The sequence below is a fragment of the Amphiprion ocellaris genome, chromosome 16, assembly GCF_022539595.1.
Source record: "Amphiprion ocellaris isolate individual 3 ecotype Okinawa chromosome 16, ASM2253959v1, whole genome shotgun sequence".
In the NCBI taxonomy this organism is placed as follows: domain Eukaryota; kingdom Metazoa; phylum Chordata; class Actinopteri; family Pomacentridae; genus Amphiprion; species Amphiprion ocellaris.
In genome coordinates, this window is record NC_072781.1 from 8180364 (window position 1) to 8205595 (window position 25232).

The window sequence follows — 25232 nt, forward strand, 5'->3', positions numbered from 1 at the left end:
AGCCAATGTTCTCTAGAGCAGCTGTGCAAAGGATTTTGGAGCATTTTAAAAACCACCACCAGGGTTTGACTGTGACTGCTGTAGTGTGGTTCACTCACTATTTAACAGGAAATCTGGCTGCTTTAGGCTAACATGCAGGAACATATGGCAGTCTTTGGTCTGTCTCAGTGAGTGAAATTATCATGATGGCTGCATTTATAGAGCCCAACTATCAGAGAAACCCAAAGTGACTGAGCCCTTGTACATGCATCCATTTACAGTTGTTTTGTCTTTTTTTTTTCCTTGTGCCATTTTTTCTCCAGCAGATGGCAGCATTGTACTTTTGGCTTTACAACCTGCAAACTCCAATCTATCCAGTTGACCATTAATCCAACTCTGCTAAATTCTGCACCTTGTACAGACAGAAGTTAATGCCAAGTATGTTGCATAATCAATGGCACAAAGACAAAATCAGGACAGAGATAACAGCTGAAACATTTAAATCAAGTGCACTAACATCGCTGTATCAGGCAGTGAGTAATGCTTCATAATAACAAATAATTTCCTTTATTACTGCATTTTACACGCTCTCGCCTCCTAAAACTGCAAGTCTTTATTACATGACTGCACATGCCCACTTTTTAATATCACAAAACTCTCATAGACATTTAAGGCAAAAACCAGCAATTTCAGTTTTACAAAGTTGACATTGGAGAGAAAGGCACTTTCACATTATAATAAAAACAAACTATGTAGTATCTCACAAGAATAAGAAACATTAACATGAAAAATTAATTAACATCCATTCTTCTAAAACAATTAGGCAGTGTATGTAGTGATAAAACTACAATGGAACTTCCATTCAGGTCACACAAATAACTTGACAGACAATGATATAATTACCATGTTAAAATGCTATAAAAGTGAAAACTACATGTTTTTTGTCATATGTCCTTCAAATATCACATATCAAAAATGATTTCCCAGTCTTGGGATCTGTTTCTAAATTCATAAAATAGAAATAAAAAATAATCTGAAGTTACCCTTAATTTATTAAAATACAAAGCTTAAGTTAATATGTATGTAAACACAATGGATTTATAATCACACAGATTTATAGAAATGTAAAAATGTGATGCTTTAACTTCTTAAGACAAGTCATTTTAATTTGGTGAGGGCAAAACACCCACCCTGTCAGAATGATTTGACTTGAATGATTTATCGAAGTCAAAATTCATTCCATCTAGAACCCTCCTGAAGGACAGCATGTATGCTTTACTTCCTTTAAGAGCTAACTTTATCAGTGTGCTGCTGACTGGTGGGCCAAGCGTTGATTACATGTTCTTCTGAAGAGAGGTGTAGTATTCGACCAACACCTTCCAGGCCTTGGGGGCCATGAAACCATCTGGAGGGTTCTCTCCACTCCGAGCCATGTTCCTCATTTTGGTTCCAGAGATGAACTCAAAATCAGCTTGTCTAAGAGTTTGAAGACAAGGAGTGTGGAGTGGGCAGAAAAGGGCATTAGAAGTCAGTGTTTACAAATTACATAACACTGATAATGGCAAATAAACTTGCACAAAAATACTAAAAAATGATTAAAAACAAATCTAAACACACATATAAGTGAGCCTCAAAATTTACACGGTTATAATTTCACAGAAAATGTATTGCTTGGAAACTTAAAACTTGGCAAAGAAAGATCTAATGTAATGCTCCATCAATGGTGAAACATTGTTACTCAACAAACACTGCAAGAAAACTACGAAAGAAGATTCAGGTTAACCATTTAAAATATTGTAAGCACAAAGAAGTAGTGGGCAGAAAGACATACAGACAGTTATACTTTCAAATTCTCTCAACATCCCACATAAGAATCTTGAGTTTCAGGCTTTTTTTATCACCTAAATGTTGACTGCAATTTACATAAACCTCTCCCCTAAAAGCTGCAAGTCTTTCTTCACTCACCGTTCTGGGCTGTAAAAGTCCATTGCTTTCTTAGCCTTGTTGTAGGCAGCCACCCTGAAGGGGATGATCTCCACAGAGGTGAGACCGGGGGCCATGGTAAGGACCTTGCCCCCATGGGTGGGGTCATACAAGTCCTGCTTCGTCTCCGGGTGAGGCATGCCTGCAGGGTCCCGACCAACGATGTAAAAGTTTGCTCCTGCGATCATTCTGGCTCTACAGTGCCATTGAACCTGGAACATATACAGACTGATATTCAAACACATATCATATGGCTTAACAGTCAAAACCTCCGACCGAACCATAATCGACCACTGCTCCTCACCTCTGTGGGTCCAGCGTACATCATCGGTGAGGGGAAGATGGCTACAATGGTATTAGCAGGGTCAAGGACGCCCTCCTCTAACACAGCAGCATGCTGCTTCATCCTCCAGTCCAGAGGCACATCGTCATCTTTGGTCCAGCCACCGAGTGGGTGAAGTAAGAGGACTGGATTTTTGTATCCTCGGTCCAAGAGACGGCGCTTGGTGTCTTGCATAAGCAGGGCGTGACCGTTGTGGACTGGGTTACGCAGCTGGAAGGCAAATATTGCATCTGGGGAGGATAACAAAAAGGAGCATGATATAAAGTTCACATAACAGCAGTAATACTAGGGGCTGATTGCACTGCTTCATGACCTGGCAGTTGTGCATTTAAAAAGCTGTTGCAGTAAATGTGGTCATCATGCCTTTTTACATGACCATCATGTGGTATTAGATCATACATTCTGGGTCAAAATTGCTTGTGTTTTGTGTTTAAGGACACATTTGTTGACATTCTGTTTTTCTTCCTATTAACAAATTTCATGAAAACACAAAACAACAGTCAATTCTACCTCCAAACAAGCAACAAACACAATATTGTGGGTAGTTTTATGTCAAAAGTTTTGGGAGTCATTAATTAGAGACGACATAGCTCCATTTATCACTAACGTGAACACAAGCACTGTCGTTGATTTAGCGTTATTCCCACATACACCCTTTTAAATACTCACAATCATACTAAGTTTGCAGCAGAACATAGTCTTCAAAAATGCACTGCTTCCTTCTGTTTGAGTAATATTTGCTAAAACAACAGAGCCCATCTGTTTTAGGAAAGCATTTAGCCTCTTTATACAATGAAAATATAGATCTCAGATTAGTCAGCAAACATAAGTCATCTCAGGACACTTTAGGATAAGGTCAAGATCTTAGAATATTATAGTGAGAAACCAAACAAATTCCCACTGAGCAAGCAGGACTCAGGGTCGGTGGCCAACTGTCTCAACCGGTTGAGTTGAGGTGAGAGCAGTTGAGCAGTATATAAACACTAGGCAGGATGGGGAGGCCAATCACAGCAGACCAGTAACAAACAGATCACAACATGCTTGTACCAGTGGTAAAACTCAGTATCGAAAAGCAAATACACACTGTGTTGATGAAAAAAATAAACAATCTTGAGCACAGCATTCATGTCAAAGTGAGTGAATCAGAGGAAAACCAGGTGATAACATTTCACTGTTTCTTGCTTTCCAGAGACACCGTTTGTCTCCTCTGAACACATCACAGAGATCACCATGCAGCTTTCTAGTTACCATTTTACTTTTTCATCTGGTCCTTTGTCAAGTTCTTCTGAAAGACAAATGGTGCATACTAAAAAATACTACATTCATATTAATGTTTACTTTTTTACCTGTTGCAATAGATGTTTTATTAAAAGACTGCATTAATCAAAAGTGTCACACCAGCAGCTACAGGTAACATGTTGTATGCCATTTTGTGTTCCCTAAATGTTACTGCAGTGTAGTGTTTTAGATTTTCTAACCTGCTTTCATGTCTTTGAACTTCTGCTTGAGTTCCTGTGGAGTGAGGCGGTACTGGTCAAGTCCATCGTTCCATTTAATTCGCTCCAGCACCTCCAGGTCACCGCCTACCAGCCAATCACCTCCTTCCATAACCATCTACACAAGATGAGAAGCAGATATCATGAACAGCAATTAGGGTTAGTACTGACAAAATATTATTCTGGGGTTTAATGTATGTTTTGTTTGAAACACAACCAAAAAATTCAGAGCTTTGAAGGGAAATATTGATGTAGGTACTGGAGGTTGTTGCTATCAGTGTGTACTAAAGACATCTGATGTATGTCTTGTTACCTTAATATAAGGGTGCTGTGGGCAAGTGGTGCCCCATTGTCTGGCACAGCGTTCTTCCTTGCGGTGTGCGTAGAACTCTGGGTTCCTGAGAATAGCAACACGTGAACCCTGGTATTCCAGAGCTATAGCCGCACAGCCATCCAGCTCCTGCTTGGCTTCATTGCTAACAGGCAGGACAATAGGAACAGACATGTTGATGGCTCCACCTGAGAGTGAAGAGGATGGAATGAGTAATCAGTGGACAGAGAAAATATTGGTAGCTAATGATAATAAAGGCAAAATTCAGAAAATACATTTAAATAAAAACTGAGTTTCGCTCTATAATATATGAGAAACCAAGAGAAAACATTTTCTGCCAGGAAATGTGGTGCTACTGTACGTCTGGATTTTTTTAGTTAGGAAAAGAACCGGGTCAGATTTTTTGAGTTAAATAAATTAGAAAAAGAAGTGGATTGTTTTATAATGTCTCCGAAATCATGGTCTTAGACAGAAGCTATACAGTGATATGAAAAACAAAGAAACTGATGCACTGATTGCATTGCAGGACAATATTTTTGTCGTAGCCTGTTCTTTACTATAGGAACATATACAGTGGTGGAATAAAGTTTTCAGACACCCCATACTCTGTGAAATATTGCATTAAGAATCAGTCTTAGGTGCACTCTTCAATTGCAATTTCTTTTAGTAAAATCACAGCCATAATACTAAACAAATACAAAAAAAGCCATTAAAACTTAAAATTGATTGGTTCCATAAAAAAAAGACATTTTGAGTATTGGGTCATTTTGGTAGAATTTAGTTTTGTTAGTTTTTCTTGTAAACAATAAACAAAAAAATATAATTTGTATTTGTGTCTGTCTAATGCAGCCACACCTTTTGAAACACAAAAAATATTTTTTTCACAAATATGTCACGATAATATTTGAGATTGTGTAAAATTTTAAGGGTCTTTTTTCCATCACTGTATAGTATTTAGTTATGAGTAGTGAGCTACCAGGCAAGTTTAGTTAAATATGGAATGATTATTTGTTGCACATGGCATGCACCATTTCAATGGTAGGAAAATTAGGGATTCGTCAATACTCAACCCATTTTTTTTCCTAACCGACCATAAGTCTAAAATGTCTGCAAACCTAATCGTCACTGTGATTGACTTCGTAAATCCATCTCAACTCATCTGGTTGATGCTGCCCTTTAGGGAAGGGTGTTACAGAGATACATCCTGGCAGATTCCAAGAATAATTAGGATGACACTAGCGAGTACTAGTACAGTAGTATCAGCTTTGTGCTCATATCTTATAATTACCAACTGAGTTTGACTGACTGCCGATACTGATACTGCCACATGCATGTATTTTTTCACTCAACTGCAGAGAACATCAAATTTCTCCTGTAGTGGAATTAACATATTACAGTGCACATATTCACTGTGCACAATAAGAAAAGTACTTCAACTTACATGTAAAACATGCCATACCAGTTCAAAACTGTAAACATTTAGCCTTTTTGGCAATATCAGCAACTCATTTATAATTTGGGACTGATGTTTATATTTCATTTTCAAGCTTTTACCAGCTGACACCAATGATGATGCATCTTTAGATCACAGTCTGATCGACTCTTACCATCAAGCAGGTTGCCAAAGTGCAGGACCTGGAGGAACTCTCTCTCCCTCATGAAACCTTTCAGTGGGCTGGCCCAGCCCTCGGCCAAAACTTGCACCCACTGTAGATCCAACTGTGGACAAAGAATAATTCCACATAAACAGCATGAAAAAACTATGATACTGAAGGCATGTTTCCTCTTCAGGAAAGCCATAGGTTTAACTGCACTGGTGATAGTTGTGTATTAATAACATGCACATTTCATGTCTGATTGCATTTTTCATAAAATCAAAAAATTGTAAAAGTAGGAATGTTGGCAGGTAGCAGGGGAATATCACAAAATAGACACAGTTAATCGACTGCTTTCTTTTAAACTTATATATTGGCTTTAAACTGTTGATCTTTCTCCATTACTAAAAGACTTTTCAGTGCTTAACCGTATAAAATTCTGTTTGTGTATACAAAGGACATATTTCTGCAGCTCTCTTTCAGCAAAATGTTCTGAAAAAAAAAAACATGTTGAATGTACAGCCCTGGATGAATAATGGAGTGCAATTTTATAAACGCATCACAGCATTAATAAAAGGGAATTAACAAGTATTAAGTCCACTGAACCTTCTTGAAATTAATGAATATATAATTTTAACATGTTGAACTCGATGGCTACAGATCAGACAGACCAGGCAGTATTATAAAAGCCAGAGCAGCAGAAAATGCCACCATGAACAGCTCTCTGCCATGTCAAATATTGACCCCTCGTTCATCTGCTGTGTAATAAAAACAAACCTATGTGCTGAATAGGTTACCTTGGTGATGCTGATGGTGGGTAGAGTGCTTGCATCAGCCATGGCAAGATTCAGTTTGTTCTCTGGAACAAAGAGTTCATTCACCTCCTCCATGATCTCGCTTGGTACAATATTCTACATACAGGCAGAAAGAGGGAATATTAATATTCTAGTCAGATATCGTTGCCAATGCAGGGTTTAAATCATCAAGCATCCTTTTATTTCATCCATCCTTAGAAACAGTTTAAAGAGTAGAATTTTTCGAGTTATATTTCACACAAAAAAACAAACAAAAGAAAATCTTTTGTACAGCACACCAGTAGGAGTAGTTCTAAATAGTCCATGAAACCAACTGACAAATTGGTAAAATAATTTGATGGATCTTTCCCAAGTAGGGAATATTTATGTCAATATTCTTGCAATGTTATCCTTGAAGCCATTAAACAAACCACTGAATCATCTCCAGTGGTCACAGAAAAACTGTTATGTTACTCCATCATTTCCTGAGAATGAGCATTGTCATGACTGTTCTGGTAATTAAGCAAACCTGACGCAGCTATGAACTAGACACACACTATGTGGCAATCATTCAACTTCATCGGAGCCTACAGACTGAGCAAGCTCCCCTTGGGACATTTATCAAGTACAGAGCATGTCAATACATGTTTACCTTCTGAATTCCACCTGTGTAGTTTTGAGTTTTGATGTACAAATGCTTCTTTAGCTTGATATTAGCAAGATATTTCCTCACAGTGCATATATGATATAATATGACTGGAAATAGGTTGTCTACATTTGCAACCATAATATGCTAATATATATATATATATATATATATATATATATATATATATATATATATATATATATATATATATATATATATATATATATATATATATACACACACATATATAATTGCCTTTTTATGAGCTTGAATCTTTCAATAGCTGCTTAGAAATGTATTCAAATGTGTGTAAACAATAACGATCTGACTTTGTTCTTTGGAAGTCAACAGAACAGGATCCCTGAGAGCACTACGCATAAAACGGCAACTTTACATAATCTTTTCACTGACTCGTGATGACATAGCATGTTTTATTTTATAAGTCACCTGTCACCCCAGTGATAGGGTTGTTTAGCGCTGATGTGTTTTCACAGTTATTTTATCAGGAACCTTTCCCTCTGCAAAGGTTGGGCCTTGGCAGCACATTTACTTTTTTATCACTACAATCTATTTGTATAATGTGAATTAAGGGGTACTTAACTCTGACTTTCAAAATTTGCACTTGAAAAGCCAAGATCGAGGGTGCACCAGTCTTTCCAGTTTGACTTTTGTGATTTAGACGATGGCGAATACCAAACAACATTGAATATTGTAGTGAACTCTATGTCTGTGGGTGCACATTTACAGAATAAATTATCCTTGGATCAAATGTGTTTTAGGGCAAAATAATATCTATTTTTTATATCTTTATCATCCATGAAAGGTGTGGATTATTATTGCTGGGAGATGAAAGGAAGTCTGAGCTATCATTTCTCACCTGAATCATTACTGTCTGCTGCTGCAATACTAAACTTCTCAGCTATTTGCTACCTATCCCCTTTTATGGGAAAGTTTTCTCAGTTTGACTTCCCTAATTGTCCAAGAACATTATGAGCGTCTTCATATTTAGTATCTATACCATTGTTTGGTTTCAGGAAGTCAGCTAGTGTAGCTTGTCCTTGACTCGGCTGAACAATCAATTGATTTCAGGTCAAAACAACGTAACTACCAAATCACAAAGGCTGCAGTTTAGTATATATGCTGTACAGTGCGTGTGACCCAGTGTTTAAACTGTCGTGTCAATATTTTTACAGTCACCCTGTCCTCCGTGTGTTAGTCACACTATTGATGTTATCTCCTGTGGTAATGCCCCATCACACGTTATAAATCTAATACACAGTAAAGACCGAATTGAAGCTTGACTTAAAAAGATACTGCGAATCTAATCACAATATCTGTCACAAAAATCCCAATTAGTTTTGACTTGACTGACTATATTCAACTTTATAATGTAAGCTGCTTGTTTAAATGGGGATATACTGTATCAGACCATTAAGTTATTTAAACAGTGACCTCTTGCTCATGCCACATAGTTGAGAACTGTATACTTTAAAACATTTCTTTTCAACTTTACAGATTTGTAAACTGACTCTGATGGAAGGCTGTGTGATATACATGTAGAGTAGCTACAGTGGGCCCTTTTCCTACAAAAAGTTGGACAAATTTGACAGTGTGTAGCAAAAAAGCCTAATGTTCTTGCTTGTCACGCCCACCTGCTCCTTGAGCAGATCCAATACTTGGTGAAGACATTCATTCACTGTGAGCTCTCCAGTTTTCAGAACAAGCTCGGGGGCCTCAGGACGCTCATAATCGGAATCAATCCCAGTGAAACCTGGCAACAAATGTAAAAATAATACCACTGAAAACTCCCTTAGCATTGATATAAAAATAGAAACTTGAATGAAATACAATTAGAACATGAATGAATCATGCTATAGTTGTAAAAAGGCCTTCTCATTACTCGTGAAACTCATAAAGTGGTAACACACAAAACACTGGGAGAAAATTCGCTGTGGTGAGCATTGTCACACAGACCTTTAATCTCTCCAGCACGAGCCTTCTTGTAAAGTCCTTTGACATCCCTGCTCTCACACACTTCAAGAGGGGCGTGGACAAATACTTCGAAAAATGGCAGCCCGGCATTCGCGTGGACCTTCCTCGCCTCATCACGATCCTGTAGGGGGAAAAAACAGTAGAAATATTTCATTTAAATACATTTTGGGTTACAAATCTTATACATCAACAGGTGTTATGTATCAACCTTTGTTAGATAAAGTTTTTAGCTATTTAAATAAGCAACTACAGTATGCACCAAAATTGAAATGTTCATGTTTTCTGACCTTAGTGAAAGGAGAGATGAAACTGGTGACGCACACGAGGCCAGCATCAGCAAACAGTTTGGCCACTTCAGCAACACGCCGGATGTTTTCCTCTCGGTCTTCAGCAGAGAAGCCCAGATTCTTGTTCAGGCCGTGGCGAATGTTGTCTCCGTCCAGCGAGTAGCAAGGGATAGCGTGGGACACAAGATATTCTTCTAGGGCAAAACTGATGGTAGTCTTCCCAGCGCCAGACAAACCTGGTCAGCAAAGCATGGTTTCAGACTGAACCTTGTACAATCTATGACTCTTATGTGGCAGAAGAATGAGCTGCCTTGACAATAAAGGGGCGGACGTTATGTAAGACTTTACCAGTGAGCCAGATGGTACAGCCCCTGAAGCCACCCCTGGTGCCCACGACTTGGCCTCTCTTAGTTCGGCTGACATGGTGGGCCTGGTACACCACGTTGGTCGACCTGTTGAGATCCTGAAAAAGAAGACCAGAGGCTAACTGAAGACACAATTGACACAAATACTCGGTGTAAAAAAATAAACCTTCGAGAGGTGGCCTCCTACTACAACTTAAATGTCTTCAGCTCAGATTATGTTACCTATTAATCCTCATGTTATCCTGCAGGTCAAAATTGACCTGCTCTGAAGTTTGAAAATGTAGAAAAAAAAATATTTTCACAGTGAAACTTCTGATGTACACATTTTCAACATTTTTGGGAAATCTTTGAACATTTTTTGGTGGAAAAAAAGAAATTTTAAAAATGTTTCTTAAGAACATTTGCAAAAAAAATCAACCAAAATCCAGTGAATTTTGCTGGATTTTGGTTGGGGTTTTTTTTGTGAATGTTCTTAAAGAAAATATTAGAAATTTTACCGATATATATGTAATCACTTTTGACATTTTTAGGATTTTTTTGGAAAATTTTTACTCATTTAAAAAAAATATTTACAAGAATTTTCTTGCCAAATTTGGGGGATTTTTTTAAAACAAAATTTTTAAGGGAAACGTTTAAGGAATTATTGGAATTTTCTTCCTGAAGTTTTTTGCAAATTTTCTGAAATTTGGGGAATTTTTTTGCTAAATTTTGGGATTTTTTAACAGACAAATGAAACAATATTTTTTGGTGCCTGTAAATGAGGACAACAGGAGGGTTAACCCACACAGACATCCCACCTCTGCTTTGTATGTTCTGCTTTCAGGTCCCATAACACCTGTAGGCAAATCTACTGAATGGTTACTAGGAAAATCTTAGATCTGACTGACTGTAATAAGATTTCACTGTTGTGTCACGCAAACTAACACGTCATGGAAATTAATACAGTGATTGGAACCCAGTTTGGTCAAGCAAAACTGCTTTTACATGCCATGCCTAAAGTGACTATGTAGACCAGGCTGTGGATAAATGGGGCTGTATTGACTTCTAAAGGGGAGGGGTGAGGAATGGAGGCATAGCGGGGCTGGAGGGAGGGAGAGGACTGACTGGACAATGTGTCCAGTGTGCTGCCTGCAGCCCAGCGATGATGTGGCAGTGCTCATGCCCACACGTTCGCCCTCTGCACCCACTCTCCCTTCGTCCCCACATCCCTTACGTCTATAACCTGTCCACCCAGTGTTGCAGCAGTTTAACACACCAGACGCTGCCATTTGCCCTCACAGGATTTTAGTCACCTGTGTTTAAAGAGCCTCTTTTCACATACAAAAACAGCCTTGAGTCTAAAAAAAATCTACCACCCTGAATCGGCACACATCACGGTGTTTTATGACTGCTGTCCTAGTGAGGGTGGAGATGCACAATGTTAACAATGTACCGACCCGGCACAATGTGGGTGAGACGTAGACAAACAGCACTATTCTTTCAAATACAGGAGACACCTTCTCTCCTTTCCATCACACTGCCAATGCACTACTTCTCATCTTCCCTTCCTCCTTTTCAATGGTCAGTTTCTTTTCCAAATGAGGTGTTTTTCAAGTCTGTGTGCTGTCATCAAAATCTAAAATACTTTCCTTTTTTATACGTGTTTCCAATAAAAACTGAACCAACAGAATAACATTTTAATCTTTTTTTCATCCCTTTGCTCATTTTATTTTGCATCTTAACAATTTTCTAAGAAAATTGGGAAAAATACCCGAGTTTGCATATTTAAATTTGTTGTTCTGCCCAACCAACTTTTCAAAATCCAAGACAGCAAATATTCACACTTAAGTAGTCTAAAGCAGCAACTGTTTCACAATATTCCAAGAAAAATGGGAAAAAAATATCAAAGTTTGCACATTGAGATTTGTTGTTCTGGCCAATCATATGTTCAAAAACTAAAAAAAAAAAAAAGACAGCAAATATTCACATTTAAGAAGTCTGAAGCAGCGACTGTTTCACAAATTTCCATCAAAAGTGACTCAGACGTGACATTTCTCCAAACAGTTGCTGACAAAGCTCTGAGTGAGCTCATTTGGTGGAATCAGTGTTACAAAGTGTCTGCACGCTTTAGCCAGTGCATCTACAGTTTGCTGCTTTAAGGGATTAAATCAAGACATGGCAGGTTTGAGGATGGAAATACTGCATGAGCTTTACAGTTAAGGTCATTCCCAGATTTCTGGCTGTCTCACTCTTAGGGCGAGTCCACATATGTTCTCCAAGTTAGCAGCATTCCTGTGCAGCATCAGTCTGCCGTGTCACAGTGGCTTCTTTCTCCCCCTCACAAGACACCCGGTGTTATGAATGGAACAAATTCACATGGATCCTTTACTACAACCGGCCTATTCAAGAGCCAAGGCGAGTCTACAACATCACACCTGACAGTACAGTATAGAGGCATACAAGTGAACATGGCGTTGCAGGGAAAAACTGCTTTAAAGCAACAATCTGGAGTCATTTTTAAGGAGGAAAAAAGACACTAATAGAGTTTACTTCTCACTGTGCGATCATCAGACCTCAGTGTGGTAAAACGAGACCATAAAACGGGTGGTCAGTGTTATTCGTGCCTGTTAATAAGAGACTTACTCGCCACATATTTGGGAGGAGTTTTACATCTCGGACGCTGGTGGCTCGTACACACTTCGCTGCACTTATTCCAAACATTTTGAACCTTATCTGATGACAGCCTCTATTTGATTCGTCTCCCCTCCTCCCCTGCCCTCGTTATCTCCCACATCTACTCACCGTACGAAGCTTTTTCACCCCGGACATTTCGCTCTTAGTGCAACGCCGCTGCTGAACACCGGGCTCGGACACACGGAGGCCTGGACGGTCGGGAGTCTGCCGCTCGCTTCGGGTTGTAAAACTTTTGGCCACGGTAATCGAAGAAGGCGGATGAGGGTTTTTTAAAAGGGACTTCAAGACACGTAGCATTCCGCTGGCCCAGCCTCCTACCCTCCCAACCAGCCTCCCTCCCTCCTCCGACGTCCAAAAAATCTGCATAAAATACCGTATAGCAACCAGGCACAAGGGCAAGACGGGACGAGCACGGAAACCGGCAGAACTGGGTCGGAGGTTGGGCAACATACGCTACTACAGTATTGTCTAACTAGTAAAACGTTAGATGAAATGTCTCACTTAAAGTGTTGGTAAAGTTGTGTTTGTCGCTCCAGGAGGCTACACCGACTAATTTAATACTCAGCTCGGGTTTTAAAAGTAGTCTCCGGAACGTTAAAAACACCCAACTGTAAGCTAACAGTAACTTTTTAAGCTAGCTGCCAGTTAGCTTCGCAAGTTATGCTAAGTTAGCTGAAAAAGTGTAACAGCAAAGTGCGGTTATTTAGCGAGTGTTTCCACATTTTTCCCCCACACAAAATGAAGTAGCAATGACACATGAAGGAACACGCTAATAAGTGTGTGCAGTGAAAGCAAAGTCGGCGCAATAATGACATAAGTAAACAGTAGTTTCAAATACGTTTCCAAAGGTAGCGATTAATGGTCAAAGAGTAAAAGAACTGCTAGCACAGATTAATGAAAGGACACCTCCAGTTTTAGACCCACACATCATTTCTTCGTGGATAGTATCGCCAAAGCGGTGCCACTTGCTGTAAATCGGGTTTATTTGTCGTAACTAATTGCTTTATTGACGGTTGGCAAATCTTTCGTACTTTATTCAGTGGACATGCAACAAGCCCTGTTGTGGAAAAGCACTCTGGCAACTGTCTTTTGCTTGATGGTTAGCCGTAAATAAATGTGTTTCCCTTTTACTAACAAGCCACCAAGGCTGCAGTAATAAGTGACAAGCAAAGCTGTGCTGAGTGCTTTGGGTTACTTATTAACTCACAACACATTATGCAATTTTAATCAAGCAGTGCTTATCTTAGGGCTGCCACTACCGATTTCATTCAATGTTTTGCCAGTAAAAATGTGAAAATCCCAAAGTTTATATATTCAAGTTCATAGATCTGTCCAACCAACTGTCCAAATCCCCAAAATGCATCAAATACATACTTTTAAAAAGTCTGAAACGGCAAACATTTCACAGATTTCAATCAAAAGTGACGGCGTTATCAAAACGGCTGCAGACAAAGCTCTAAGTACTCAACTCAACTTCAGCTTTATTGTCATTCAGCAATGTATGTAGTACACAGTTCAACGAAATGACGTTTCTCACATCCATTCACAGTGCAGAAATAAAGGTAATATCATAAAAAGATTAAATATAAGGTAAAAATAAATACACGATAAATTAAAAAGACTAAATTCAAAAAACAAAAACACAAGTATACATCAGACACAATCATACTTGCTGCTGGGGTGATAATGAGTGAAATTAATGCAACTGCAATTTTAGGAATGGAGGTGATGGGTGTGTGCGGGTCTTTGTGTGTTGTCGCTGCAGGGTGTTCAACAGTCTGACTGCCTGTGGGAAGAAGCTGCTGCAGAGTCTTGATGTGTGGGTTCTGATGCTGCGCAGTCTCTTTCCTGATGAAGGGGCAACGAACAGTCCATGTGAGGGGTGGTAGGGGTCCTTCATGATGGAGGTGGCCCTGCGTATGCAGCGTTCCTTGTAGATGTTCTGCAGAGCTGGGAGGGAGGCACCGACGATCCTCTCCGCTGTCTTGACCACACGTTGCAGAGATGTAAGTAAGCTCACTTGATGAAATCAGTGGTCCAAAGTGTCTGCAACTGCATGTTTTAAGTGACGAAATTGCAGTTTTGTGGGTCAAAAGTTAATATATGAGCCTATATTGTGGTATTTCCAATACCACTCGCAAGTGCCTTTCTGTTATATGTGGCAGTTACATGTTGGTTGGCCATTATCAACTGTGTTTCTGTTTTTCTGATAAGCTGTCAAGTCTGCAGTAATAAGTGCGCATAAATAATCAGGAACAGGTTTAATCTAGCTGGTTCACACATGTTAATGTCCTCAAGTTAAGAAATGGGGTTTGGACAGTCTGTTTCTTTTTTGTGGTTTTTAAGTGATTTATGAACCATTAGTTTAAGCAATGCTATTGCTTCAGTAGCAATCACAAATGTCAGAACACTTGATTTCAGGAAATGTTTCATTGCTTTTCTAAAAACAGAAAAAAAAACAGGAAACAGTCAAAGCGGGAATCTGGTAGCTCGATTTTTTTATGCAGAACATCTAAAACATGTACACTGCAAAAATAAATTCTTTAATTAAGTTATGTGGTTACGGAAAGAAACTTTGCAAAAGTAAGTAAAATAGCAACTGTAATACTGCATTTGGTATAGGAACGTCTGTCTGTGATCACTGTTTCAGAAACACCAGATCTGACATTTTTAAGGCATAAGACAAAAGAAGCAAAAATGCTTTACTGTACCTCCATTCAGGTAACAAACCAGGTTGAACAGTGATAAGTTCATGGTTACTTTGGCAGAAGCATTCAGGTTACAATCTTTCCATTAGAAACACAATGTTCACTCCTTTTTCCAAGTAAAACACAATGAAGCCAATATAAAGCCTGTCTGCCTTTCCAGAATCTACACAGTCTGCCTAAATTTAAGCAGGACTCTTGAAAAGCTGGCATTCAGTCTCAAAGTCACAGCCTTGAAGCAGGTCCCTGTAGTGCTTTTTCACGTCTTGATAGAGCGGCATGGAGGCCTTCTGATCAGTTAAACCGGGGAACATCACAGGCTTTTCATTGAGCAGCGGCTGCAGTCTGAGGTCGCCTCCTCCGCAGTCGTACAGCACAAAGAGTAAGTTGGCCGCATAGGGCAACATGTGGCTGGTGCGGAAGGAGCGTTGGGTTTGTGTGGCGTAGTTGGTTGATGTCAGGGCATCGCTGTCATTGAAGAAACCCAGCAGGGTGAGCAGTGGCAGGAGGGTCTCTGCATGGCCAACCTGGACTGTCACAGCTTCAGTCACTGGCTGGCCTAACCTGGATAAACACACAGGGCATACAGTTCAGTTTAGGATGTGACACTGACTGAATTCTACTATATCTCACAAGAATAAAGTTTGCCAGACATAGTCCAGAATCAGTTTAACATGATACTGAAACAATTGACGAAAAAGCTCTTTACTCTTGCAGAGCTGCTGAGGGGGTCATGGGAGTTCAGCCTGCCAGTCTACATGTGCTTTGTGGATCTGGAGAAGACCTACGACCGTGTCCCCCGAGGGGCTCTGTTGGGGGTACTGCGGGAGTATGGGGCACCAGGCCTGCTGATAGGAGCCATTCAGTCCCTGTACAACCAAAGTAAGAGCTGTGAACACATACTCAACACAAAGTCATACTCGTTTCCTGTGGGTGTTGGACTCCGCCAGGGCTGTCCCTTGTCTCCGATCCTGTTTGTGGTGTTAATGGACAGGACCTCAAGGTGCAGCTGGGATGAGGAGGGTGTCCGGTTTGGGGATCTCAGGATCGCATCTTTGCTTTTGCAGATAATGTGGTTCTGTTGGGTTCCTCACATCATGACCTTCAGCGCGCACTGGAGCTGTTTGCAGCCGAGTGTGAAGCGGTGGGGATGTGGATCAGCACCTCCAAACACATTTGCCTGGGAGTGATTATATATCTTGTCTGGCCTGGGAACGCCTCAGTATTCCCTAGAAAGGGCTGGAAAGCGTTGCTGGGGGGGATGGACGTCTGAAATGACCTGCTTCGTCTGCTGCCTCCGCGACTCGATCCCAGACAAACGGAAGAAAATGGATGGATGATACTGAAACAATAAGCGTATTTCTTTCAAATATTTACCTCCAACTAAGTGTTGTAAATATCAATGCTGAAACTATTTAATAAAATGATTAATTACCAGAAAGTTCATTACCAGCAATCTTGATAATCAGTGCTTCATTTAGGACATCTTTTGGGCACACAATCTCTTGCTCCTGCTTCTCAGTTGTGAAATTTGGATTTTTTTAAAAAATGAACTGCAACTGTATCAAACTTTAAGAAACTGAAACCGTATCAAAATCTTTCCACTTTGTACGGTTAGTTAGGTATCTAACTAACTGACTAACTGGGACTGTGAAAACAAGTTTAGGAACTTTTAATTATAATGAACTATAATCTTTTTCTACACCCTACTTAATTTTACACTATAGATAGACTGTAATTAGAAAAGTAGCTGCACTAGTACACAGCTTGTACCAGGTAATGTCTGACCTGTTTGATAGTAGAACTGGTTTTCGGTGTACTTACAGTATGCAGAAGGATCCATTTTTCGCCTCCCTACTTGTAATTACAAATACTGATGCCTCACACCTAATTTGTTAAAGAATACTGAGAGTTTCATAAACCAAGGCAAGAGCAGCAGGGAAACAACACAGATCAGAGGAAAAGCGGATTAAATATTAATAAATGTTTCATCAGTTCCACACAAGGTTTTAAGTTTGAGGCGTGAAGGCCAGGGTAGAAATTTGATCTATGTACCGGAAACCTGGAAAAGTGTGGGAGTACAACTTGGCATATATACACAGAAGATTAATTCATTTTACTTGAATTTATTTATTTATTTTTACAAATATGTTTGGTTGTGTCACCATAATGCTCTGTTGCTAATGAGAGCCAGGTGGAGGCAGATGTACAGGATGTACTGAGTAAGAAACAATAAAAAAAAAAAAACACTTGATTTTACTTTCATGGTGCATTGTTTAGTCTATGAAATGTGAGATAATAAAATGTTCTGTTCCATGTTCCCAAAGTTAAGCGTGATGTCTTGTCCAACTAACAAAGATATTCAAGAACAAATCATTGAATTGGAGAAGCATGAAACCTAGAATGTTTTGCCGTTTTTGCTCAGTGTCTGTTACAAAACCGTTAGTGATTGTGTTTCTGCTGATCAACATACTATGGACTAATCATTGTACCTCTGCTTGATCTATTATTCAGTGTCTTATTAACAAATCCCATGACAAGACCAAACAACAATGGATTTATCCTACTAATTCGAGTTGTCTGTGGATCCAGAGCCTGATATACCTTCATAAATAGACCATAAATAGACCTGCAGACAATCTGTCCATAAATAAATGTCATAAAAATACATCAGTCAGCTACTGTGGGACCCACGTACGCTGTCCTACAGCAGCTGCTGTTAATAATCACTATCTGAAAACTCTTAATTCACAGTTGCAATAATCCCCAACAAATACCCAGCAAGTTGTATGTCTTTACTTGGGATGAATGTTCTTTGGGGTGGAGTGCCAAAGACAGGGGATGGAATGTTGGAAAGTATCAAGATGGAGTTCTGCATTGTTGGTTTTGTGAAAAATAGAATAACACCAATGAAGTTATACTCACTGGTTCTCGCTGACTGTGTTGTCCAAACGGCTGAAGAGATCATGGAAGAGAATGCAGCTGGACTTGCTGTTAATATCATAACCGTAGCCTCTTTTCCAGTACTGCTTTAGATCATTTGCATATTCCATGACCTGTTGAACCAGAGAGCACAAATCACTACTGGAATGTGTTTTATGACTATGAAAGGTAACAATCTGCCAGTCTTTCATTGGATGAGGAAACATTTGAGACTACCTGTGCCACGTCAGCCCAGGACACAAGACATGTAAGACTCTTTGTGACAAGGATAATGCTAACAGTTTCTCAAAGCAGAGAGAAAAAAAAACTACAGGATCTTTCTCTAACTTGACCTACAAAAGTTTCTTCTGTTTATTTACTGTATTTCTTCATCTTTATTTGATCAAAATTACATACTAAGACATAATGTAACCTCTGTCCTGGTTAGGTTTTTAAAAAGCAAACCAATAGATGAAACATTACCAGACTCAAGTGTCTTTGTTGACGTTGTTCCTCACATTATTTGAGGGTCAAGGACTATCTGAGTAACACTGGGGCAGTTCACTGTCTGTATTGCTTTATTCTCTTTTTTCTTTTCCCTTAAATATTATGCTTTCCTTTCTGTTCCCATCAAGGTTTTCTGTTTCCCACAGAGTGCAAGCCTTCGGTTCTTACACTTTGTGCCATATGATGATTATAATATTAATTTGACATTATCTAACAATAAAAAGAAGCCTGAGGTGTAGCAACGACAGAGACATTTTTGCATAATGATCATCACTGTGTCCTCACTATGACAAATAATTGATTGCCAGTCAGGTTAAATACGTTCAACTCCCCTGCTGGAATCTTTTACTTGGATGCTTTCCAAGACAAATTAACAGACATTTGATGGCACAGACTCATTAAATAGGTCAATATATAGTTCCGGGACTCTTTCTACCATAGTTGACAGGTAACATAGTTGACATTTATGCTGTTTTCAGGTCTAAAATCAACATAGCCGCCTGTAACCAAATGCCACATGGCATTTTTACAGAAAGATTCTTCTAAAATATATATACAATTGAGTAAAATTGAAATTGAAAGTTATTTATAAAGATATTATAGTAAACCTATTGACATGCAATAAATCCACACTTGACTCACACACTACTTCATATTAAATAACTCAGAAAGCCTTGGAGTCTTGCCAGTCCTTTCTTCAGGAGGAAATGATATTATGCGGAACAGTTCATCTGATTTGGAATTAACACACTTCCTTGAGAGGTGTTTTTGTAATGGGTAGCTTAGTTGAAAGTGATTTCTCTGACACAGATACAATTTGTTATTTTCCCAATAAAATTTGATATATTGCCAAAAAAGAAATATCTGTCATGATTATCTCAACTTAATAAAAAGAACACAAAACAATTTTTGAATAAGCTCATTTCATTATTGTTCAGTTAATTAGAAGGATGTTATTAAATTCGGATGCTTATTTAGTTGACATTTCAGTGATATCCAGTCATTTTTTATTAAGAAGTGATTGTTTCCATAATAAATAGTTATGGAATTTGTAAAGACATGATCATAATGAACATAAAAACCTCAAAAGTCCCTCAATTACATATTGACCCAAATCTAGCTTAGGCCAGTACCTGTGCATCAACCTCATCGAAGAGCCGACACCACGGGGAGTTCACAGTCTTGATTGCAAACTCATAAGCGCACAAGTAGAATGCAGCTTCTGCCATATCTGCAGGTGAAAGATTGGGGCAGCGTGTCAATAAATATTGAAATTACAGAGGTCAGACAACACCACCAAAAGTACAGGAGAACATAATCCACCACTTTTAGTCTGAAGAAAAATCCTCTACTTGCGCAAAAGTACCAATATGGGCACATCAAAAAATATCGTTACATGCAGTAGTACTGAATTTAGATTTCACTTTAAATATCAAATGTAAAAGTACAAGATAGGTACCAGTAAAAGTAGTTATATACTATTGGATAGTCTGAAGTGTCTTAAATGTCTATAATTATTAAAATGTACAATGTTTTGTATGTATGAAGGGCATGAAGTATGGAAATACACAAAATACCAGTGTCTGAAAATCACTTGATACTTGAGTAAATGTTGCTTGACCAGTTTTGAGGCCTGAGTCTAATACTAAGCTACATATAGCTGAGGGAACATGATCTAAAGCTAAGTGAATTACGAACGTGATGCAGGTGCTTTCATATTATAAAATTAAAGAACAGCTCCATCTACTGTGCAAGTACACACTGTGAAATGTGAACGATAAGATGTATTCTGAATCTGAAGAAGTTTGCAGGGTATTTTGTATTCAGTGTCTAATTAATGATGTTTCTCTCATTGTTTGTTGTGGATGTTTAATTTGGTGGTCTATTTTGGTAATTTCCATTAAGAAACTCGTACGTGATGGTAAATTCACTGATGGCTTTCTAGTAGGGATGATGTAATTTAGTCATAAACACAGAAAACGTACACAATATTCTAATTACCTGCTATTGTGACCTATTCTTAATATGTGCACCAAACCAAAAATGTGAAATCTGTCAACAGAAGTTATAGAAAATAACGTTTTCAAAAATACATTTGACATTTCCTCTGGAAACCAGCAGCTTTGTGTAATTTAAGATAGGCTAATTAAACTACAACACTCAAACACATTGTCTCTGCTTTCCTGTAACTAGTACCAAACTATAGAGAATGATTCTCTCTAGAAAAATCTTTGGGAAATTACAGAAGTGTCCAATTAAGACCCTTGCTGTGTGGTGTTGGCATATGTTTGAGGTTATAATGAAGGCTAAATCACCATGCACACAGCACACTTAATATTATCGGGTTAAAGTCTGCTTTTTACTGGAGTATTTCTATTTCATGCTGCTTTCTACCACTACTCCATTACATTTCAGGGAAAAAAAAACATACACTACGTATTTTATTCCACTACATACAGTACATGTGTCAGCTGAAAAAGGAAATGACCAGATTAATAAAAATGCATTGCTGTACACCAACTACTACAGTACATGCGACAAAACATTGATGCATTTGTAAAAAGTGATCTGATAATATATGATTCTGTAAAATTACATAAGACCAAGGCTGGATTACCAACCAGGCAAAGTGGCCAACTGATCTGGTGCCCAAAAGGGTGTAAAAGTTGGACTTCTTACCAGTTTAATTTGAGAAAATGTCAAATGCATTATTGTGTAATTTTTAGCTGTGTCTTTGAGGAGGGCTCTGTGCCAAAGAATAACACTTTGGGATTCTATTTTATTTTGGTTTGTAGTACACGTATATGGTGCATTTTCTTACTTGTATTGAGCACATAGTCAGATCCATAAATGTTTGGACACTGACACAATTTTCAGTATTTCGGTATTTTGGCTCTGTACACCCCCACAATGGATTTGAAGTGAAACAATCAAGATGTGCTTTAAGTGCAGACCGCCAGCTTCGCTTTGAGGGTATTTACATCTAAATCAGATGAACGGTGTAGGAATTACAACACATTTACATGTCCTCTCAGCCTTTTTAATGGACCAAAAGTAAGTGGACAAACTAATACCTGGCCAACTGTTGTGAAAGGTTTTTATTGACCAGGGAATCATTCTTCTGTCATCTACCATGCTTGTTTTCCATATTCTTTTGGGTCTCTTGGCATCTCTGAGTACAACAGTGCGTTCGTTGTTTTTAAGAATGCACCAAACAGTCGATTTGGCCACACTTATTGTTCTTTTCTATCTCACTGATGGACTTGTTTTGGCTTTTTCAACCTAATAACGGCTTGCTTCACTGAAAGTGACTGTTCTTTGGACTTCATATTGAGAGCTGACCTCAGCAGATTCCAAACACATATACACACTTACACTGAACTCTAGACCTTTGATCTGCTCGTTGTACATTAAATAATGAGGGAATAACACACATCTGGTCCTGGAACAGCTAAGCAGCCAACTGTCCAATAACTTAAATAGGTGGAGGGTATATACACTACCAATCAAAAGTTTGGATACACCTTCTCATTTAATGTTTTTCTTTATTTTCATGACTATTTACATTGTAGATTCTCACTGAAGGCATCAAAACTATGAATGAACACACATGGAATATTGTAAGAAACAAAAAAGTGTGAAATAAGGGTGGATATTTTGAAGAATCGAAAATATAAAACGTATTTTGATGTATTTCACACTTTTTGTTTACTACAATATTCCATATGCATTCATTCATAGTTTTGATGCCTTCAGTGAGAATTTACATTGTAAATAGTCATGAAAATAAAGAAAAAACATTAAATGAGAAGGTGTGTCCAAACTTCTGACTGGTAGTGTATAAAATTGTGTTGTAATTCCTTCCAAGTTTGCCTGATTTAAATGTAAATACCCTCAAATTGAAGCTGATGGTCTGCGCTTAAAGCTCACCTTGATTGTTTTATTGCAAATCCATTGTGGTGGTGTACAGAGCCAAATGCTGAAAATTATGTCCAAATATTTATGGATCTGACTGTATGTACCGGTTATTGTCTGAATGAATCTGCCACAAACAAATGCAGGCCTTTTCTTCATTCTAAAGCCTTGTATTTGCTATCTGAATACTTCCTCCACCACTGACCGTCTGTGATGAGGCTGTACTCGACTCCGAGGCGGTCTGCGATCTTCTCCTCCACCCTCTTCATCTCTGCTCCCTCTCTGAACTTGTCCAACTCTGTCATGGCTGATGGGTTGTTGTCAACCTCCTCCACAAACCTGGTGCACTGGTCAAAGAACCTCATGAGAGCATCATTCACTGCATGCTCAAACTCCTGATCTGCATGAAAATAAAGCAACAGGTTACACTAGAAATTGCACCACAGTATCAGTATAGTGTCACCAGTATATTTGTACCTGTAATAGTCCACAGCTCTGTGAGTCCTGCCTTGAAGGACAGCGTGCTGTTGACGCATCTGTGCTTGGAGCTGGTGATGAATTTGATGAGTCCACCTCGCAGATTCTTCTCTGAAATCAGCGAAGGGAACAGCTTTGACAGCCTGACAGCCAGATGCCTGTGATCGTTCACACCTTTCTGGACCAGCCTGCCGTCCATGTCCTCCGTGTACCACATCGTCCACTGCGTCTGGAGTTCGCGCAACCAGCTGTCTTTGGCCGGTGCGCTGCCACGGACCAGATCGTAAAGCTTCTGCATCTTCTTGACGTTTTTGGTGGTCGGGTATCTCGTTCCATGTCTTATTATTGCAGTCAGATGGATTTCTCGACACTGTGCAGATGGAGGCTGGAGAATAGACGTGTTTACAGCCAGTATGTCCTCTATGAGATGCGGGTTCACTTCCTCATACCTCCCTTTTGTGCTGAAATATTTGGCGATCGCTGGAATGTCCAGATTTTCCTCTGGATTCACATCGTTGAGGAAACACCAGGAAACAGCGGGAATGGCGGTGAAATGAAAAACGATTATTTTCCACAAAATGATCGGCATGATCCGTGTTGCTCGTGTGCCAGGCCGTGCGCAGACTGGAGTGACGTTATTCAGTGGGACTGTCCAAACAATCCGTCACAAGGGGGACCATGGGCAAAACTCACATGCAGTTCGGAGGCCTGTTAACTCCTTTTTGCAAACTCATGATGGTTACCATGCAAAATATATACATTCCAGTGTAGTTTTGTCACCAGTATCCAAAATATGTATATGATGTGGATGGATGCATATTAAAAAATATAGAAATAGTGTCCATTTTCATGCGATTCCCTCCAAAAGTGACATTACTGTGCTTAAGTTGAGCTCAAAACACAGCTACAATGGCAAATTTGGACTTGCAAATAGCCTGCTGCCTGAAGAAGTGCTTTTAGATATCCTAAAGTCATGCTGAATCTAATAAGATGCATCATCCATGTGTTCAGATTTGGCTGATTTTGAGATGAAGGAGGCTGCAATGCATTCCTGGAAGTGGAAAATAGTTTTAACCAAATGTAAATCAGTTTTTACATCAATTTCAGTCATCCTCTAGAATCATAAAATAACTGATAACGACAACTCCAAATTTTTCCCTTTGTTTTAGTGCAAAAAATTACAATTCTGAAAATGTTCACATTTAATGAACTATCTTTTTACAAAACATTATGAAGAACCTGGAGTCACGAGTTCATCATTTTATCATTTATGTATCAAAACTTACAAATCACAGTGTGTCTACAAAGGCAGGAAGCATTTAGTCACAGATATCTGGAACTGAACAATACAGTATTTCACAACTTGTCAAGATCTAGAAATCATTTTAAATTTACATACATTTCCACGTCTGTGTAGTAATCCTGACACTACACCACACAAATGAAAGTGGGAACTATTAAGGAAAAGGTTCAGTTCTCCGCCTGCCTGTAAATGTAGAAAGTATATAGATAGTACTGAAGCTGCTGACTGATTTTTCTTTATTCAACAAAGACTTAAATGCTGTGTTGATTTGTCTTGCGAAAAACTAATGGACAACTCTGTTGTTGGTGTTTGTTTGCTTCTCAATGGACTGTAGATTAATTTAGTTCATAATGCTATTTCTTACTTCATGTTTTCTGTGCAGATGCCTGTAATGTTTGCGCACACAAAGCACCCGTTTTAATATGGTTAAGTTGACATTCCTGTAATACCATAACTTGATGCTCTAGCTACTGTCATTGTTTACATGACTGTGTCTTGTTCTCTATCACACCACAATGAGGTTCACTATTGCGGATCAGATTCAAATATTTCAGCACCTATTGGTTGGGCTGCCATCATTTTTGTGGATACATTCATGTCTACATCAGGATGAATTTTAATATTATGGTAATAGTGCCTAAAAAGTGTTTTTGCAGACATTGCAGTTTCAGTTCTTCTTGGGTTGCACATCTGGATTTGGGCAGCTTATCTCAAAGGATTTGAAGGCTTTTATTGTCATTCGCAGATTAAAACAAGTAATCAGTGCAAAGGAAGTCTGTCTTTCCAACTAGTTCTGTGATCGATGAGCCTGTTTATGGAATGCACTCATTCAAACACACTAGTGCTTGGTACACAGACAAATGCTGTGTGCAGTAATTATGGTGCAAAAGGTCAAGATGTGCAATGATACACTTTC

The 25232-nt window shown here is 38.9% G+C and overlaps 2 protein-coding genes and 1 long non-coding RNA gene across 4 annotated transcripts; 1 reads left to right on the forward strand and 2 right to left on the reverse strand.

Annotated features, from left to right (window-relative positions):
- Positions 1–530: 530 nt before the first annotated feature.
- On the reverse strand, positions 531–12784 carry LOC111588569 (bifunctional 3'-phosphoadenosine 5'-phosphosulfate synthase 2-like). The gene is made up of 12 exons (XM_023299013.3): positions 12596–12784; positions 9798–9912; positions 9450–9685; positions 9145–9283; positions 8823–8941; positions 6525–6638; positions 5740–5851; positions 4115–4320; positions 3784–3919; positions 2267–2535; positions 1945–2174; positions 531–1455 (listed from the first exon to the last, which is right to left on the reverse strand). The coding sequence occupies exons 1-12, from the start codon at positions 12782–12784 to the stop codon at positions 1314–1316; spliced, it is 2007 nt and encodes a 668-aa protein (XP_023154781.2). The 3' UTR covers positions 531–1313.
- Positions 3819–18606, forward strand: LOC129347256 (uncharacterized). 2 transcript variants are annotated; one of them, XR_008604344.1, is made up of 3 exons: positions 3819–3960; positions 14253–14493; positions 15910–18606. It is a non-coding gene; the product is annotated as an uncharacterized LOC129347256 (long non-coding RNA). The 2 variants fall into 2 exon arrangements; XR_002748189.3 differs by lacking the exon at positions 3819–3960 and adding an exon at positions 12788–12925.
- On the reverse strand, positions 14969–23653 carry LOC111588570 (multiple inositol polyphosphate phosphatase 1-like). Its single transcript, XM_023299014.3, has 5 exons — positions 23014–23653; positions 22742–22936; positions 19755–19852; positions 18118–18248; positions 14969–15756 (listed from the first exon to the last, which is right to left on the reverse strand). The coding sequence occupies exons 1-5, from the start codon at positions 23600–23602 to the stop codon at positions 15378–15380; spliced, it is 1392 nt and encodes a 463-aa protein (XP_023154782.1). The 5' UTR covers positions 23603–23653; the 3' UTR covers positions 14969–15377.
- Positions 23654–25232: the final 1579 nt, after the last annotated feature.